Source organism: Penicillium taxi, assembly GCF_028828555.1.
Source record: "Penicillium taxi strain IBT 34144 chromosome Unknown utg000001l_segment0_segment0, whole genome shotgun sequence".
Taxonomy (NCBI): Eukaryota; Fungi; Ascomycota; class Eurotiomycetes; order Eurotiales; family Aspergillaceae; genus Penicillium; species Penicillium taxi.
In genome coordinates this window covers 4,306,634-4,323,196 of record NW_026643203.1, presented here as the reverse complement: position 1 = coordinate 4,323,196, position 16,563 = coordinate 4,306,634, and the positions used below count along the sequence as shown (strand labels likewise).

At 47.3% G+C, this 16,563-nt stretch overlaps 6 protein-coding genes across 6 annotated transcripts; 2 read left to right on the top strand and 4 right to left on the bottom strand.

The window, feature by feature from the left end:
• Nucleotides 1-719: 719 nt before the first annotated feature.
• On the bottom strand, nt 720-1,706 carry N7495_001546 (uncharacterized protein; the record flags this gene model as incomplete). The annotated part of the gene is made up of 2 exons (XM_057204216.1): nt 720-1,083; nt 1,621-1,706. The coding sequence occupies 2 exons, from the start codon at nt 1,704-1,706 to the stop codon at nt 720-722; spliced, it is 450 nt and encodes a 149-aa protein (XP_057068289.1).
• A 568-nt stretch (nt 1,707-2,274) lies between these two features.
• On the bottom strand, nt 2,275-4,208 carry N7495_001545 (uncharacterized protein; the record flags this gene model as incomplete). Its single annotated transcript, XM_057204215.1, has 2 exons — nt 2,275-3,287; nt 3,338-4,208. 2 exons carry the CDS (start codon nt 4,206-4,208, stop codon nt 2,275-2,277), a joined length of 1,884 nt encoding a protein of 627 aa, XP_057068288.1.
• A 1,560-nt stretch (nt 4,209-5,768) lies between these two features.
• Nucleotides 5,769-7,627, bottom strand: N7495_001544 (cytochrome P450; the record flags this gene model as incomplete). Its single annotated transcript, XM_057204214.1, has 6 exons — nt 5,769-6,211; nt 6,263-6,874; nt 6,953-7,021; nt 7,083-7,185; nt 7,237-7,350; nt 7,403-7,627. The coding sequence occupies 6 exons, from the start codon at nt 7,625-7,627 to the stop codon at nt 5,769-5,771; spliced, it is 1,566 nt and encodes a 521-aa protein (XP_057068287.1).
• A 706-nt stretch (nt 7,628-8,333) lies between these two features.
• Nucleotides 8,334-9,189, top strand: N7495_001543 (putative pyroglutamyl peptidase type I; the record flags this gene model as incomplete). The annotated part of the gene is made up of 2 exons (XM_057204213.1): nt 8,334-8,429; nt 8,491-9,189. 2 exons carry the CDS (start codon nt 8,334-8,336, stop codon nt 9,187-9,189), a joined length of 795 nt encoding a protein of 264 aa, XP_057068286.1.
• Nucleotides 9,190-9,757: 568 nt separating this feature from the next.
• On the top strand, nt 9,758-10,852 carry N7495_001542 (MOSC domain-containing protein; the record flags this gene model as incomplete). Its single annotated transcript, XM_057204212.1, has 1 exon — nt 9,758-10,852. The coding sequence occupies one exon, from the start codon at nt 9,758-9,760 to the stop codon at nt 10,850-10,852; it is 1,095 nt and encodes a 364-aa protein (XP_057068285.1).
• A 2,075-nt stretch (nt 10,853-12,927) lies between these two features.
• Nucleotides 12,928-16,113, bottom strand: N7495_001541 (DNA-directed DNA polymerase POL5; the record flags this gene model as incomplete). Its single annotated transcript, XM_057204211.1, has 5 exons — nt 12,928-13,830; nt 13,884-14,183; nt 14,235-15,043; nt 15,101-15,683; nt 15,748-16,113. The coding sequence occupies 5 exons, from the start codon at nt 16,111-16,113 to the stop codon at nt 12,928-12,930; spliced, it is 2,961 nt and encodes a 986-aa protein (XP_057068284.1).
• Nucleotides 16,114-16,563: the final 450 nt, after the last annotated feature.

Below are 16,563 nucleotides of genomic sequence, written 5' to 3'. Positions count from 1 at the left end.
CTCATCACATGGCCACGTCGAACGTGTGACCAGTAATGAAGGACAGAAAGAAACCTTGGTAGTTTGACTAGAGTGGTGAACCTGATCTGAAGGGTTCCTTTTGCCCGGCTAGTAAGTCAGAAGCACTCCCTTTCTGAGAGTGCCCGGCTCGAGACAGGCACTCTGGTGCTCAGACATCCATGAAAGGTAATTGTAGATCGATCCCTATTGAGCGCGCACATCCAGTGGTGTAGCGTCCATATTCAGTTCAATTCAAAGTTCAATTAACCCGATCGAGCTATACTAGTCGCATATATGCTATGCAGGCGCTTCATCCGTCTGAAGCAAGAACTTGTGTCCAACGCCAGGTAAATTTCCACCTTGCCTCTTCCCACTCCCCACTTCCCTCTATGCCACTCCTGTAGAATCTCTGTATTCTCTCCCCAGTTGGCATCTTCCTCTGTTCCCTTCGTTGATTGCGTTCTTGTTGTGTTTTCGATGTCGATTCCTAGGTGCTCGATGCCCAGGTTTTCACGGTGTCATTACCCAAAAAAAAAAAAAAAAAAAAAAAAGATGATAAGGAAGGGATTCGAACCCTCGCGGACAGATGTCCATCAGGGGATGTAATGATACATTGTATTTTAGGTTGGCCTAAACCTGACGCCTTAACCACTCGGCCACCTTACCGTAGCGTCCATATTTTGTAGTGTTGGCCTACCCATATGGATATATAGGCGAAGTCAAGTGACGTGTGCATTGAGGTTTGAGCAAGGCCAGGGTCTACATAGAAGTTGATCATCTGAAAGACTGAATTTGTAGTGAGAGTCTAGTGGGAGTGCAGTAAGAATGTCGAGATCCCCACCACAATCTAGGTCATTGTCCTCAAAAGATGAACTGACAACATCGGCATCGGTATTAAAAATGAATAATGATGCATAAAGGAGATACCATGTGTTACCATCTGAGCCATTGTCCAAGGTTTTCATGCAGGGTTGTGAAAAGCTGTGAGCTCCTATAACGGCGTTGACAAGAGCGATGGTAAAGCTTGGATCACAGCAACGTGCGCGGTGGAGCTGTTGGAATTCATGTTCACGAAAGCATCGACTTTGGATCGTTGTTGAAGTCACTTCCGAAAGCAATTCCAAATCCGGCACTCCAAGTGTTTGTATCGGATGAATATGGAGTTACATTGTCATCCCATGGTGCATTGTGGGTCATACCCAGAAGACTTGTTGGGCGAGAACAGTAACTATTCAAATATGATGTCAGTCCTATTTTCCTCTTGTGCGCACGTCCGGAATAAGCTTAACGGCATGAGAATCATCTTAGGGACCACAGCCCGAAGCAATGGAATGCTTCAAGAGCGCTGGAGGATTGGAAATTGGAAGATGGTGAGGAGGAAGAAGGTGATAATCGTGGTTTATATAGATGGGAGATGGGGTGGGAAGGCTGTGAGTGAATGTAGTAAAGTGGAAGGCCCCTAAGTATGAAAGTGACATGATAGTGACATGAGAGAATGAGATGCCCAGGTAAGAGTAAATTTGATACCTAAAAACAGAACATTAACAGTCAGATATTCAATCTAATTAGAATGAAAGAAGCAGTAAATCAGTAATTACTCCGTAATAACTATATATTAACCCACAGCAATGGGACCCCAGATGTGCAGATGTGGAGATGAAGCAGTAACGCTGCACGTCTTGACGAATCCCTTGGATAGCAACCATAGTCAACCTTGGAAACGAAGTATGCAGTGGATGGAGAACGAAGATAACCCGCTCAAACACATAGAATGTACAAGATAGAAGCTATACATAAAAATGATATTTCAATATCTCAAAGCTAAAGAGCGAAGCAAAACATCGATCAATAAATAATATGGCGATCGGAAGTAGAAGTAAAATAGAAACAAAGAAAAAAGAAAAGATTTTGGTAAATCTCGCTGGCTTAAGTAGCAGAACCAAACACCTCGCTGCGTTTCAGAGCGTTGGCCAACTGTATGGCGTCAAATCATGGCGGTTCGTCTATTGTGATGAATCATGGGAAAGTAAGTCGTTCGAACGGAAAAGTGGAAAAGTGGAAAAGAGCAAAGAGAACGTGGTCAAAGTATGAGAAAGGGATGAAAGTGGTAAGAAAGTAGTAGCGAGTGTGGATGCCGGATAACGAATCGGTGGCGTTTCTTTTTTTTTTTTTGGTTTTCTTTGTTCGTAACTGTCATCAGTGGGCGAAGTCCTCGCGCACTTTGGAATCGTTGCAATTATCTCAAACTGATCGATGTCTGATGAGATACTGAAGCTAGTTTTTCTGCTGCAATATTTGCCGGCGGATACGCTCGGCGTCGGAGATACCTTCTTCGAAGGGGTTCAACATACCACCAAATGAGGGGTCTGATGACGAGGGTGCATGGCGGATGAATCGTCTGGGAGCCTGGCGCTGGGAATCTCCATCAGCCTTGAATGGTGAGCCCAATCGTTTGATGGCTTCACCGTCCAGATTCAACAATGGGTTGAAAAGGATAGTAGCAGGTGTGGTCTCTTCGATCCCTTTGGCTGGATCCAAAAGTGGGTTGACCAGCTTCGCAACAGGCGTGGTCTCTTCTTCGTTTGCTGACGAGTAAGGGGGAGAGAACAACTGGCTGACATCTCGGGGACCAACAGCACCCATTGTGGCACCGCGGCTGCGAATCCGGACTCGACCGTTGCCAATGTCCTGTAGCTGGTTTCCTTGGACATAGTTACTCAGACGGCGCCGGATTTCCTCGTCAGAAGGGTCAATGTCGACAGACGACTTGAGCGGGAAACCTTCGTCCTGGTCTCGAGGGGTCATCATATTCAGATGGGTGGTGCGTCGCAAACGACGGGCAGGGACATGGAAAGTCTGGCGACGAGCTGAACGGGGAATTCCGTCAACTCGACGACTCGAGCTAGCAGGGCTCCAGGTACTGGATGGAGCAAACGGTGATCCAAGACGCGGGGGAATGCTCGACAACTCGACTCGAGATGTTCCGTGGGAAGTTCCGTGGGAATGGTTGCTGTACGATTCCTCCTTCCAGTGACTTCCGGTCTCTTCAGTCTCTTCAGCGAGCTGAGTGAGCCGAATAGCTTCATGTGGGGTAGCAAGGGATACGCCGAGGTCACGAGTGCTGTACGCTCCGCTGGAAGATGGAATACCATGCGGAGCAGGTTCCGGGCTACGAGACTGCATCATGCGATGATAATGCGGCGTGATGGAGAATTTACGGACACACAGCAGCTTGAGACGCTGGCGAATCTTTCTGTTAGACTTGGGCCACACGGGTTTCACGGTACCTGAGACGGATGTTAGTGGGAATCATACAAAGTCAAGAAAGGTTGCCTACGTGGACCACGTGAAGTTTGCGGGCCCTTAATAGTTGAGCCAGTCGAGCCAGTCCGAGGAGACGGCGCAGCCTGAGTGCTACGCATATTCTTTTGCCAGTTCAATTTGGCCACACGCGCAACGCGAGTCGTGACTCCCAGAGGCGGAACCGCGCCTGGGGTCATCTTAAATGGTGTAACTGTCGGATCTGACAGATACATTTGGTACGTATTCCACAGATGGTTATCCATTTCCTGCGACCAAGCTTTATGTTTGAAATGTGTGCGCTCCACCTTCTGCTTATTAGGAGAAGCGGCGGAGCCTGCTTTGGACTCCTTTGGTTCAGTATGGTCGCCTTCGTCGCTTGTGAAACTTCCAACTGAAGGTCGCGAAGTCAATGTATCAATGGACTCGATAGACGAATCGGAGTCGTTTGAGCACGAGGAGCCAGATCGTGTGATTGTGAGCGGCGACTGGTCCCACGAGGGCCACGCGTTTCCCGTGTCGCACGATTCAACCAATTCAGTTTGTGCAGGAGGAGTCACACACTCCATGCGCCGATGCGGGGGAGCGAGGAAGCGACCATCAGATATTGTGTCATCGGAGACTACCGGGCCTAGATTCAACGGAGATGGGGGAGCTTCAATAGAAGGCAGAGGAATATCGGGCGACACGGGGAGCCGGAAGAGGTCGCGGTCCAGTTCCATTCGCGCGCATACATCGGTACCCGCTCGAACGCGATTTATGCGCAGGCGACCGCTCGAGAAGGAGTGGCGTGTGAGAGGGGGCGGAACATCTATGCTAGTGGACGGTCGCTCGGGGGTTGTGGGTTCATCTAGTGCTGAAAAGACGAAGTTCTTGGGAAGCGTGTTGGACAGCTGACGTGGAGCCATCCTGTTAATCTCGCCTGGGGGCGGTGCGGGGCTTGGAGGAATGCGAGATGGAAATGAGGTAGAGTCGGTAAAAGTGACGATTTAGGATGGAGAAAGTTGGGGAAGGGTTGCGGCTTTCACTTGAGAAGCGCGCTCAGTCGCGTAATAATTTCGTAAGTCGTGATGAGAAAAGAAAGAAGTTGAGCGAGAGAGACGTGAGGTGCAAAGGAAATCAAAAGTTGTTGATCGTGATCAAGTTGCGGAATGCGACTGGAAATCAGAATCACCAGATCTACTCCATAGGGAACTTTGTCATTCCCAAACGCCTAAAAAAGAACAAATGAAAATAGATTGCGAATAGATCGCGAAATGAAGAAAGGTGGAGAGTAGGAGGAGGAGGGAAGATGAGAGGGGAAGAGAGAGAGGTAAATGGAAAGTAGAAGTCAAAATGAAGTTCAGAAGGGAATGGGAAAAAGGGCTAAAGGGCCAGGTCCGGGCAAGGTTCTTGGGTACTAAGTACCTGGACTTTTGGGCATTCGTTGCAGCAGACGCGGGTACTCAGTACATAAGGCCCACTTCCAGTTCAAGTGTTCAACTAAATTTACTCTCAAACCCTACGAACTTTCTCTCTGATTTTTAATCCTGTTTCTTGTGGAATGTTGGACTTGAGACTGTTTGTTTAGATTTTCTCGAGTCTTTCCTAGGAAAAGCTGCAGGTCGGACCTTACTTACTGCAAGCTGCGGCCGAGGACTACAAACACCTCCGCTAAATCTACTATGGAGTAAATATATAGTACGGAGTTCTCGAAGTGAAGTACAGAGGGGGGGGGGGGGGGGGGCTGGGAATAAGATACTACATGTATATCTATTTATAATTTGAAGGCGTTTCTTGAAAGAAGCAATCAATTCGATACTCCAGGGCTGCTCTGTACTGAATGCGAGCCCTAAAAACGAAACTGCAAGGGAATAACAGGATATGTCCGAGATAGTGCATCTGCTGATTATTGCAGGATACCTACCTCCCTAGGTAGGTACCTCCTGCTTGTCTTATCGACCTTGGAACCTCCTAACTTCTTATATCAATCGCTTCGGTTGACTTTTGATTGGAAAAATAGCCTCAAGCCCCCAAAGGCCCCCAAACCTGTAAAACATGTAGGAACTGCAGTAGACACGGGATGGAGTGAACCACCCTAGAGACAATTGTGCGGTGTAGCTGGTCCAATGATCGAGGCGTGGGGCGAGAAGAAGCCAATATAACTTCATCGGGAAAGGTTCAGAAACGCGTGAAAACGCGTCGCGTCTTTGGCTGGTGATACGGTAATATTACATGTATTGTCTTTTATATAGCTTCATAGCTTCAAGGTCCAAGCTTCATCTAGCTCATTAGTAGAAGTCTATCTCAACATTCATTTCTCTATTCATCTCTGAATTTCTCTGATCATCATGCGTTACTCATAATTTATCCCCCTGACATGCCTCGATCCATTTTTATCCCGGATGATAAGAATCATATGACAAAATATGCCAATGCATGCGCTAAACCAAGGTTATACTATACATCATAACAAGTGAAAGGGATCATCACTCCCCAAGACAGGAAAGATCAACTTCCGGCTCGCGAGACCGAAACAGCAGCTCAACTATGGGGCTTGGGACAGATTCAGCTCCCATCTCAAAGTTCCTGGGCCGTCCATTGCTCGAGTCCTTGAGCTGCCAATCGTACTTGAGCAACATGTGAATCACCAGGATCTTGACCTCATTAGAAGCGAAGAATCGACCAGGACAGGCGTGGGTGCCATGGCCAAACCCGAAGCTGTCGGAACTCGTCGTTACAAATTGGTGACGATGCTCATTGCCGGGCTCTTGGCGCTTTTTGTAAAAGCGAAAGCCGTCGTATTTGGCTGCGTGAGGATATATTGTTTCGTCTTGGTTGACAATGTTGGCGACGGCAATCTGAGCACCCTGGGGAATCACAGTGCCATCGGAAAGAGGAATTGCTTTGACAGCGAGACGGTTCAGGGAAGCTGGTAGAAATTAGTAATTGGAATTGGAACATCGAAAGTGTTGAGACTTACTCATGCTCACAGGGTGCATGCGCTGTGTCTCCTTCATGACGCTGTCCATCAACTTCAACTTGTGCAAGCTGGTTCTCTTCAAACCGCCATCCTCGGCAAGAACAGCGCAAATCTCTTCCCGCAGTGGTTGAACGAACTCCGGATATGACGCCAGATCATACATGAGGTTAGTGATGAGGTTGGATGTAGTGTGAATAGCAGCCATCGAGAGCGAAACTTGGAGACGAGCCTTGTCAATGGGCCGAGCTGGAGGGTTCTTCGCCTCCAATTCTTCAATCCAATCCAGAGCATCGGGATGAGTACGATGCTGGGAAGGAAGCCTGCCCTCGTTTATCAGGGTACGTTTCTCAATCTCATCGCTGACAATGGAACGGGCAGTGGACAGATGATTGCGGAGCTTCTTCATCGATGGCATGAACCAGTGCACATAAGGGCGGAGGACGGACGGCCACATTCGCAACTCGCGGGCAGACATGAAGGCATCGGTGGTATAGTTCACTGCAACGTTAAGCCATTCTTGGTTACGGCAGATATCATTGCCCATGAAAACGAGGGTTGATAGTCGAGCCACGATCAATGGGACTGTGCGGGAAAAGTGGCATGATTCCCATTCTTTAAACAGCGTGGTCAGCACCTGAGCATATTTGCATATTTGCATATTTGCGTGGACATGGATCATTCACAACCTACTTTCTGAGGGAGGAAATGTTTGTTTGAGTATCAAAGCAGTCTCCGCTGAAAGTGGAGTAGTTAGGGCACCTAAATATCACAATGAGAAAACTGTGAAGCCATCAACTACTCCGTCGGAACCTCCACATACCAAGTGCTTGGGTCAGCTTGATTCGCACCAAATCTTGTACAATCTGACCTGCCCCAGCCGGATGGAATGCTTCAAATCCGGCAACACGGTCATCGAAAAAGGTCTAGATTGTCGTTAAAGGGCGATACGGTACATTTGTATTTGGGCAATTTACCTTGCGGGTTGCGCCGTCAAAGTCCAGGTGGGGGTGGCTCTTAATCTCCTCAATATATTTTGGATGCAGCAAGATCAAGGGCCTGGATGCAGCCATGACCTGAAAGACATTGGCCTGTTCAAAGTCAGCATCTATGTATGCCGCCTAATGGCACTTCTGTCCTCACCTTTGCAAACCCCTCTGCAATCAACCCACGAGCAGCCCTGGTGAAACGTAGCTTGGCCTTCTTATTAGAGAAATCCCACCAGCTCTTACCCACCAAGGGTACTTGGGTGAAGGGAATTTCATCGGAGATGTCGTCCCAGAAACTTGCAATGAATAGTACCACGAAACCAATGCATACACCCTGGACCAGGTAAGGAACTTGAAATAACTTATCAAGAATAGCCATAACTAAGGAAAGGAAAGAAATGGATTTAATTTAAGATGTCAAGGAAAGCGAAAGATACTTATAAGGGTGTTGGAGAACACATGTGCAAGAACTTCTAGAAATCAACCAGGCAAGGTAAATTCTCCGTCCAACCAGGAGAACCAAGTTGAAAGGGGCTGACATTGCGTTAATCTGAACCAAAATTGGCTTGAGTTCTGCGATTAACTCATGTGGAGTACGATATACGGTGGTTGTACCCCAGTGTGGACTTCGTATGTTTAGATATCAAAGCATAAAATGCGCAAACTGTAGCCGAGTGGTCGATCCTTTCCCAATTAGGTATTACTAAGGAGTGTCCATCAGATGCTCCACTTGTTTGAGACTAAGCAGACCAATCAACGTGAGATTCCAAATGTATCGTATAAACGTCGTATACCAAGTCCTACTTAGTCGATGCGTATATCTCCGTATTACCTTCGTCGTGAAACACTCTATATTGATATAAATCCATCTCGTATGATCCTTCATTGTATTAGGTACGCATTTACTAGAATACTAGACTATAGGCAACCTCATCCTCAAATATCTGTAGAACGGTGCTGATCTGCGCGCCAAGACCCCGCATTTGCTGTCTTCCTCTTCTCCTCCATGAACAACGTAGAAATAACTAGTTTACACTCCTTTTAACTTGATCGGGATCTTTTAAAATTTATCCTCTGTGCTAAATATGGGTGATTACGGGGTTACCGTTAAATCCCTAAACTCCACCAGAACTCCAGCCCATCCACTGCCTGCACTATCCGTGCTGGTTACAGGGTTCGGGGTACGTGATCAGTCATCCAGGGTTGAGATCGATCCAACTGACACCTCTCTTTAATTTAAAGCCATTCAAGACTAATGCAGTCAATGCTTCGTATTTGGTCGCATCTGCCCTTCCTCCCTTGTTCACGTATACCTCCAAGACCGAAAGTGGCCTGTTCGAACGCAGTGTCTACATCCACGTGCATCCATCCTCTATCCCAGTTGCGTATTCAGCTGTGCGATCAACTCTCCCGGAGATTCTAACTCAGTTTGCCGATACTCATGGTGGACGCCGACCCGATCTTGTGATCCATATCGGCATCGCATCGGCGCGGCCATACTATTCTGTCGAGGTGCAAGCCCATCGGGACGATTATAACATCACGGATATCAACGGCGAGCTAGGATATGAAGATGGTGAAAAAATTTGGAAGGAGATGGGCTTACCTCCTATATTGACCCCAGGAAGCACGAAAGCAGAAGAGAAAGGGTCAGCTATCACACCTTATCCACCAAATGAGCACTTCCTACAGACGTGGAAAGCCTTTGCACCGCCAGACCTGGATATCCGTCTCTCTCATGATGCGGGCCATTATCTTTGTGATTTTATATACTATACCAGCTTGTCCTTGGCCCAGCTGCAGGATCAAGATCGCAATGTTCTCTTTCTACACGTTCCCGCCAGTCCGGAGGAGGCCGCAATCGAGCGGGGTCGGAAGATAGCGCTGGCCTTGATGAAGACTATGGCAACATGTTGGGTTGATGAGAAGCACGCTACATGATCGTTGGACCGTCTTCTCGAGATATAGTCTTCATCTTCTCTGTCCAGGTGGCCTCCTGAGCTCATATACTGGCATTTATCACATTTTCAAGCGCATGGCGTTTACATCTGGTTTGAATAGTTTCAAGTTATCTTTTGAATGTTTGGCATTTTGTGTTATTTCCCTTTAACTTACATCTCCAGCTTAGCGCAGTCAAGGGCAATCGTCTGGTATCTTTTTTTTGCTCAATGGACAGGACTACGGCTAGCAAATATAGTACTGGGTAGAATCAAGAAATTTCGTGCAGCAAAATAACTCATCATCTACTTCGTACTTCTCATGGTATTAACAAGTCCACGACCCACTTTCCTCTTTTTCCGAACAAATTACAGTTTCTTAGCTCTTTTCTAGCTCGCGTGGCTCCTCGGAAAACTTCCGAAGAAAAAAGCTTAGTAACCCTGGTCTAGAATGTCCAGTTACTCAACTACTGTGTATGATCCATCTACCTCTGACTCTTCAAGGTTCCAAGGTTCCCACTACAAGAATTTATCAGCTTTGGAATAATTCGAATTAATCCTGAGCCTGAGCCATGCTTGACAGAGATCCTATATTTTCAATCCTCGCCCTAGGTGTAATATTGCTCCTTCCAATTATACTGTTCTTTCGACTCCAATGGAACAGCAAAATCACGCAATCAACAGGCCTATCATCGCGCCTACGCCTCTGGAACAGGCGCCCAGCTCAATCAAGTAATATAGTCTCTTTGCGCGTGTACCCGATAAAGTCATGCCGCGGGTTTGAAGTAAGGCAAACCACGCTGAAAGAACATGGTCTCGATCTAGACAGACAGTGGATGATAGTCGATGCCTCAACACACGAGTTCCTCACTATCCGCCAAATCCAATACATGACTCTTATAAACACAAGCCTAAGTGCCGATGGTCAAGACCTGGTAATCACCATCCCGACCAGCTTTGACGCCGACGATTCAACATTGAAAACAGTCTCTATCCCGGCTCACCCCTCACCAGAATGGTTGGCTGAAAATACCACCGTGGCTGCTGTGAAAATATGGGATACAGACACAGACGGGTACATCTACAATGAAGAAGTCAATGCTCCCTTCTCTGCATTTCTGGGCTGCCCTGTCGCTCTTGTTTACAAAGGCCCAACTCCACGTACTCTGAAAGGAAATGGAGCCGCGCATATTCTGGGCCGTGTACAGTCAACCGGCTTCCCGGATGTTTTCCCCATTCTCATCGCATCGGAGGCTTCCCTGGCTGAACTTAACTCCCGTCTGCGCGGTGTGGGCGTGGATCCAATTACCATCGAGCGGTTCCGGCCTAATATCATTGTCCGAGGCCAAACACCTTGGATTGAGGATTCGTGGAAGCTCGTCCAGATCAGTGGGTCCGAAAAGAACGAGCAGACTCCTTTGGTCTTGGATATTGTGGCTCGGTGTACGCGGTGCCAGGTGCCAAATGTTGATCCGGACACGGCGACTAAGCACAAGAAACAGCCGTGGGATATGCTTGTTTCGTATCGGCGGGTCGATGAGGGAATCAAGTTCAAGCCTTGCTTTGGAATGCTCAGTGCACCACGGAGTGAGGGGCCTATCGAGGTTGGGATGAAATTGGAGGTGTTGGAAGAGACTACCCAGCACCGCTATATTAGGGGATTCTAAGTTATGGCTTCCTCTTCATTACTTGAAAGGTACCACGAATATAATTCTGAATATGGCATCTTCATTTCCACGGTATATCTAGTCAGCAAAATTGAGATTTGTTACTTCCGGCCCAAGCTGAATATCCGCTACGTAGGGTCCTCTAGGTGGCCGATCTACAGCTACCTCTAGTGCTGCCTGCTCAGGTGAGCTATTCCATGTTCTACTGTTAGTTTAGCCACATGCTGTGTATCATTATTGAAATTTGCTTGGCAAGCTGAACCTACCTAGCAGTCAAAGAATAATTTGAATCTTAATTAAGGGATTTTTTTGTGATCCATCGAAATTATTCATGAATCTTTACTTCAAACCTCTCAACCTTGGGAGGTTGCAAGCACCCGTGGGCCTCCGGCACCTGGGTAGTGTGACCTGAGGTCCATTAACGCCCTGTGTCTTAGGTAGCTATCTAATACTATATGCAATTTATCATGGTGCTCCTATGTAGCCTAATGGATATGTTCCTTCTTATATATAGCTTGCCTATGTGGTGTGTGTTTCCCTCCAGGACTACATAATCCAGGGTTTCCTGTAACTAGATACTGTTATGTGAATAAAAACGCCATATTAATGTTGAATGTATCCCGCTCCTAGGTACGTAGGCAGGTGCTATCCATTGACTACGACTTCATATCTCAACCTTGGAACAATCACAGCCTGAGTACCTACCTACATTGGAAGTCTTAGAATGCAGCCCTGGAAGTAAGAAAACCACACAATGTAGCTGATGTTGTGGAAGAACGAGAGATCCATCTTGTTTCTTGAAATATCTAGGTAATAATTACCAAAACCTTGAAACCTTTAGAGCTGTTCCGAATTTACTTTCGAGTTGAATTTGACCAGGACCACATATAGCGTCTACAGATATAATCTACTTAGGCAAGTAGAAAGTAGCATCAATGGTCATCATCAACCTTGGATATCTAACTAGAAGAGAACGGTATGAGATGTATTGCAATGCCCATTGATATAGCTAATAAGCGCCTTTAAATTTCATTGAAGTCAGTTTGGCCGAGTGGTTAAGGCGTTTGACTCGAAATCAAATCCTTTCGGGGGCGTAGGTTCGAATCCTACAGCTGACGTTTCTTTTTTTGCCCTGGTTTTTTTAACTCCTAAGTACGATATCCAATTTAAATGTGTGAGATATTCTAAGAGGGTTAACCGCCTTGGTCCACTTATTTTTTTACTACTGACAGAAACGTCAATTCATTTAACTATGCGGTAGGTTCAAGAGAGGTATCTCCCTTAGAATGAGGCCTTGCCTAGTCGAGTGTAGACTTACAGCCATTCTCCAATCCAGCCAATAAAGTGTAACCTGAGTCACCCCTTGCATTGACTCATCAACAGAAAGCGGTGTGGAATTCTCGCTTAGCGAGCGCCTCCCCTATATAAGCCGCTCCCCCAAATTTCCCTTCCTCTCTTTTTTTTCTTCTTCATACTTACCTTGTTTGGGTGGCTGCGCTCAAGTATGCAGTTTAACCACGACTCGGTCTCCACATTGCACTACGTGGATGATCAGGTCGTCCAACGGCTTTCGGGTCTTTGGCAGGCGGATTCTTTGGCACATATATTTCCATTTTATGGATTTTTCTTTTTTTCATCAGTTCTTGAGTCAGTGATTCGAGGTTGAAGAAGGAAATAATGAAAATAAAAGTGAAGCGTTGTAAGCCTGTAGCTTTGTACGCCAGAGGCCTTATTGAATACAATGATGGCCAGGGTAGGAGAGCCCATGTACGTCGCTGTGTCGTTGTCTTTATCACTCTACCCTCACTTTCCGGCTCTATGCTTTCACCCTGACTCCCAGCTGCCCCCTCCTTTTTAAGAATACCTAGGTAGGCAGGGATCAATTCCAGATGCTGAACATAAACCCATATCTAGGGCTTAGAATAATCCAGGTAATTCTTAACGGTCGTGACACTTTTCAAGACGAAGTTTAACCAGCGATCCATGGATATTCATCACATAATATTCATTCCAAAATCTAAAACTAACAAAATCCGAATCCACATTTAAATCCACAGCCTAGGCAGGCCGTCAAATCAATTCTTCAGCGCCTTGCTAGCCGAAACACACCAATTATTCCAATCAGTAAAGAAAGACGGCTGAACATGACACTTGGCACTACGAAGCTGACCCTTCCTCGTAGCACCATAAACATCCACAACGCCATCAATAGCATCCTTATCCTGCGCAATCAAAATCTTCACAACAAGCAGACTGGCCTGACTAGAAGCAGAAGCATGAGCAGGCGGGCCACTATGGCACGCTTCGCTATGGATAGCACGCAGAAGTTCCCAGACAGGCTCTGCGCCGACCTCGTCGTCGATCTTGGGGATTGCGTTGCCCTTGCATAGCTTTGTGTATTCGCGGAGCACGGCGTTGGCTTTGTTGGCGATTTGCTTTGCGCTTGAGCGACGCGCGAGGCGGAGGAGGGGGAGGATTAGATCTAGGGCTAGGACGCGCGAGTGGCACTTTTTCACGAAGATCTCGATCAGGTCTAAGACTCTGTTCTTGAAGTTTACCATGTTCTCGCGTGCTCCCTTCTTGTCTTTGTTTTGGGAGACGGCGTCGCGGCGGGCGCGGAAGACGTTGGCTAGTTGGGCGTCGACAGCATCCATCTCGTCGTCGTTCATGTCAGCGTCTGAGTCGGATTCCATTGCGTCGGCGTCTTCATCGGCCCGGTGGGTGCCAAGTGCGGCAGCGAGCTTGGCTTCGAATTCGGCCACTTCGGCTGTATCTTCTTCTGTGTCTGAGTCTTCCTCTTCGTCTGAGGACTCTTCGGCATCGTCTACTTCGAGGACTTCGATGTCGCTGTCGTCTTCGTCGACATCAATCATCTCCGCGTCCTCGTCACCATCATCATCTTCCTCGTCATCATCGTCATCATCCTGATTATCGAACATCTCCTGCTGACCAGCGAGACTTTCCTTGGCCTCGAGAATCTAGAAAGTGAGTTAGCTTACATCAAAAGATAATGAAAGTGACAAAGACATACCGAAATCAAAGACTCCAAACCGTTCTCAGTCATCTGGTCAGCAAACGCGCCAAATACCTGCTCACTCATACGGCGGAACAGCTGCGATTGCTTAGATGCAAAGCTAAGCAGGATTTCAACGAGAGCATCGGAGGCATCGGAGGTATCTCCTTCCTTATCCTCACCCAGGAACTTTGTATAGCAAAAGTCTAGCTCGTCAAGCATAGAGACGGCATCAGCATCACCGTTGTATATCTGCAGAAGAGTCATAGAGTAGAGGAGCTTGAAGGCAGCAATGCTGCTATTCTCTCCACTCTTTTCCTATAGAAGGGTCAGCAAGTATATAAAGTTCAAAAGTTGCAGAAGCCTTACTTTGCTGGACAGCTTTTTCAGCGCTTTGAAGGCCGTCTTGACAGACTCCTGCAGCTTGTCATCGATATTAATGATGAATTTGCCAAACTCTTCTGACTTCGCTGCGTCACGAATCTGTCGCACAACCGCGTACGGGATTGTCGCCGCATATTTCTGTGATGCAAGGAGACTGTTCAATGCAGAATTGATCCGGTTTCGCAACAACTCTTGTGTTGCCTCAGAAAGGGCTGGTTCTGGGGCAATAGAGCCAGCGCTGCTCTTAAAGTATGCAAATCGCACGTATGTGGACAGAATCTGCTCTAGAATTGATTGATAGTCCTCCTCCGAAGTACCGTTTCCAGTAGATGCTTTCGCACGCACAATCGACAGAAGCAGTCCGGCAATGAATTGACGGTTCGCCGCGGCAGCTTTCCCGTCGTCTGTGCCAGGGCTTTGGATGAGCTTCTCGAATAGCGGGACAATCTCCTTCAGGGAGTCACTGTCTGCATCGGCTACGATCTTCTCGATAGTCTTTGTCTTCGTGACCTGGTCGAAGTTGACAGCACCACCAGTTCCCATCAGTCCACAGACCGCGGCTGCAGCGAATGAGGGCTCCTTGGAAACACGAGCTTGAATTGCCTTGGAAGCCTTCACGGCCATTTTGTGCAAGTATCTGTCCTGAACAGCAAGTTGGTTTGTCAGACAGCGAACAAGGTTCTTTGTAAATACTTGAGACGCCTGTTGCGAAGCTCCCTCGTTGAGAACTTTGTTGAAGAGGAGGAAACCCCAATATTTTCGCTCGTCCGATGACGCCGCAGCAAATAGACCATCTGTAGAAATATCAATCAGTTGTATTCACGCAAATTTCAGAATAATTTGTGACCTACTGTCAACCACCTCTCTCCAGAAATCCGTGAATGACAAACGATTTGACTTGGATTTTTTTGATTTAGAGCTGTCCTCTTCCGATGCATCGCTAAGACGCGAAATAACCGCATCCCAGGCAAAGTGAAGTTTGGAATTCCACACTCCGGATGACTTGCTCTCGCCCTGCTGTTCACCGGTAGAAGACTCCTTCATAATCTTGGACAGACTACTGCGCTCCTTCTTATCCAGAGGATCATCATGTTTCCAGACGTCGCTGGGGAACTTCGCCCCAGGGAACATGTCCTTCGCAGCCAGCCAGATAGCAACGCCCTCGGGCGACCGAGCAATGTCATAAGAAACCATGCATTCCAAGGCAGCCTTGATAAACTTGAAGTCCATATTGCGCGCGGAGAGGTCAAAGACAGCACGATAAATGATCCAACCGCATTCTTCGCGGAGCCATGGCTTCTTCTGGGCGAGCTCGAAGATGAGGTCGAGGACCTTGGTCCATTCAATAAAGGGAACGGAGGGCTGGAAAAGGACGAAGGACTTGATGATAGCTTCCGCACCAAATAGACGACCAAAGTAGTGATCACGTTGTTCCTGTTCAACATTTTCAATCAGTCCATATTCAATTCGTGTATTGATGACTCTGATGATCACTAACCTGTCCCGACTCGCCGTCGGTAGCATGAGTCTGAGACTCCCAAATCTTAAGCGCATCCGTCAAGACAACCTCCGAAGACTCTCTTTTAGTTGTAAAGACCTGCGTCAACATCTCAGTCAAAGCAATGGAGAATCCAATTCGAGCAGCCTTGCGGCTACTGCAGAGTCCGCGGAAAAGACGCTGCAGGACCTTCTTGATCTGCTCATCGGTCGGAGTTTGGTCGGGTGTGAATTGTGATATGAGGCTCTGAGCTGCCTTAATCCGGATATCGTCCTTTTCGCTGGCGAGATCCTCGTAGATCTCGACAAGCTTCACGTCGACATTGTACCCTTCACGGCGACGCTTCCTAAATTGGGGTGGACCCATGGCTCTGTGTGGAATTGGATGCTGATTTTGCGCTTCCGTGATCGACTTGAATACAGTTGAGCTGTGGTGTTAGAGCTAGTCGCTGTGCTCCGTGATGAACATTATTACTGAAGGCGCAGAAAATTTGGGCGGAGGTTACTTTATCGGGACTAGTGGTGATCGATAAGAGATAAGAGATAAGAGATAAGCTCGTGGTTTTCACTTGCATGATCTAGCTCCACTGGGGCAATTATCCATATCAATTTTGAACACTTAAAGCTGGAGTTGCAATATTTTCTTCTATCTCTTGACAAATATGGTCACTAGGGTGGGACCGGACAATGCTGGAAGAAAAAAAAAAAACCAAAAATTGAACTCTCCAGTTGGAACCTACATATCTCAACATATACGAAGCACTACCCAGGTAGCCTCGGGTGAGCTCCAGCCATATTCATTCTTAACATGTCCTGG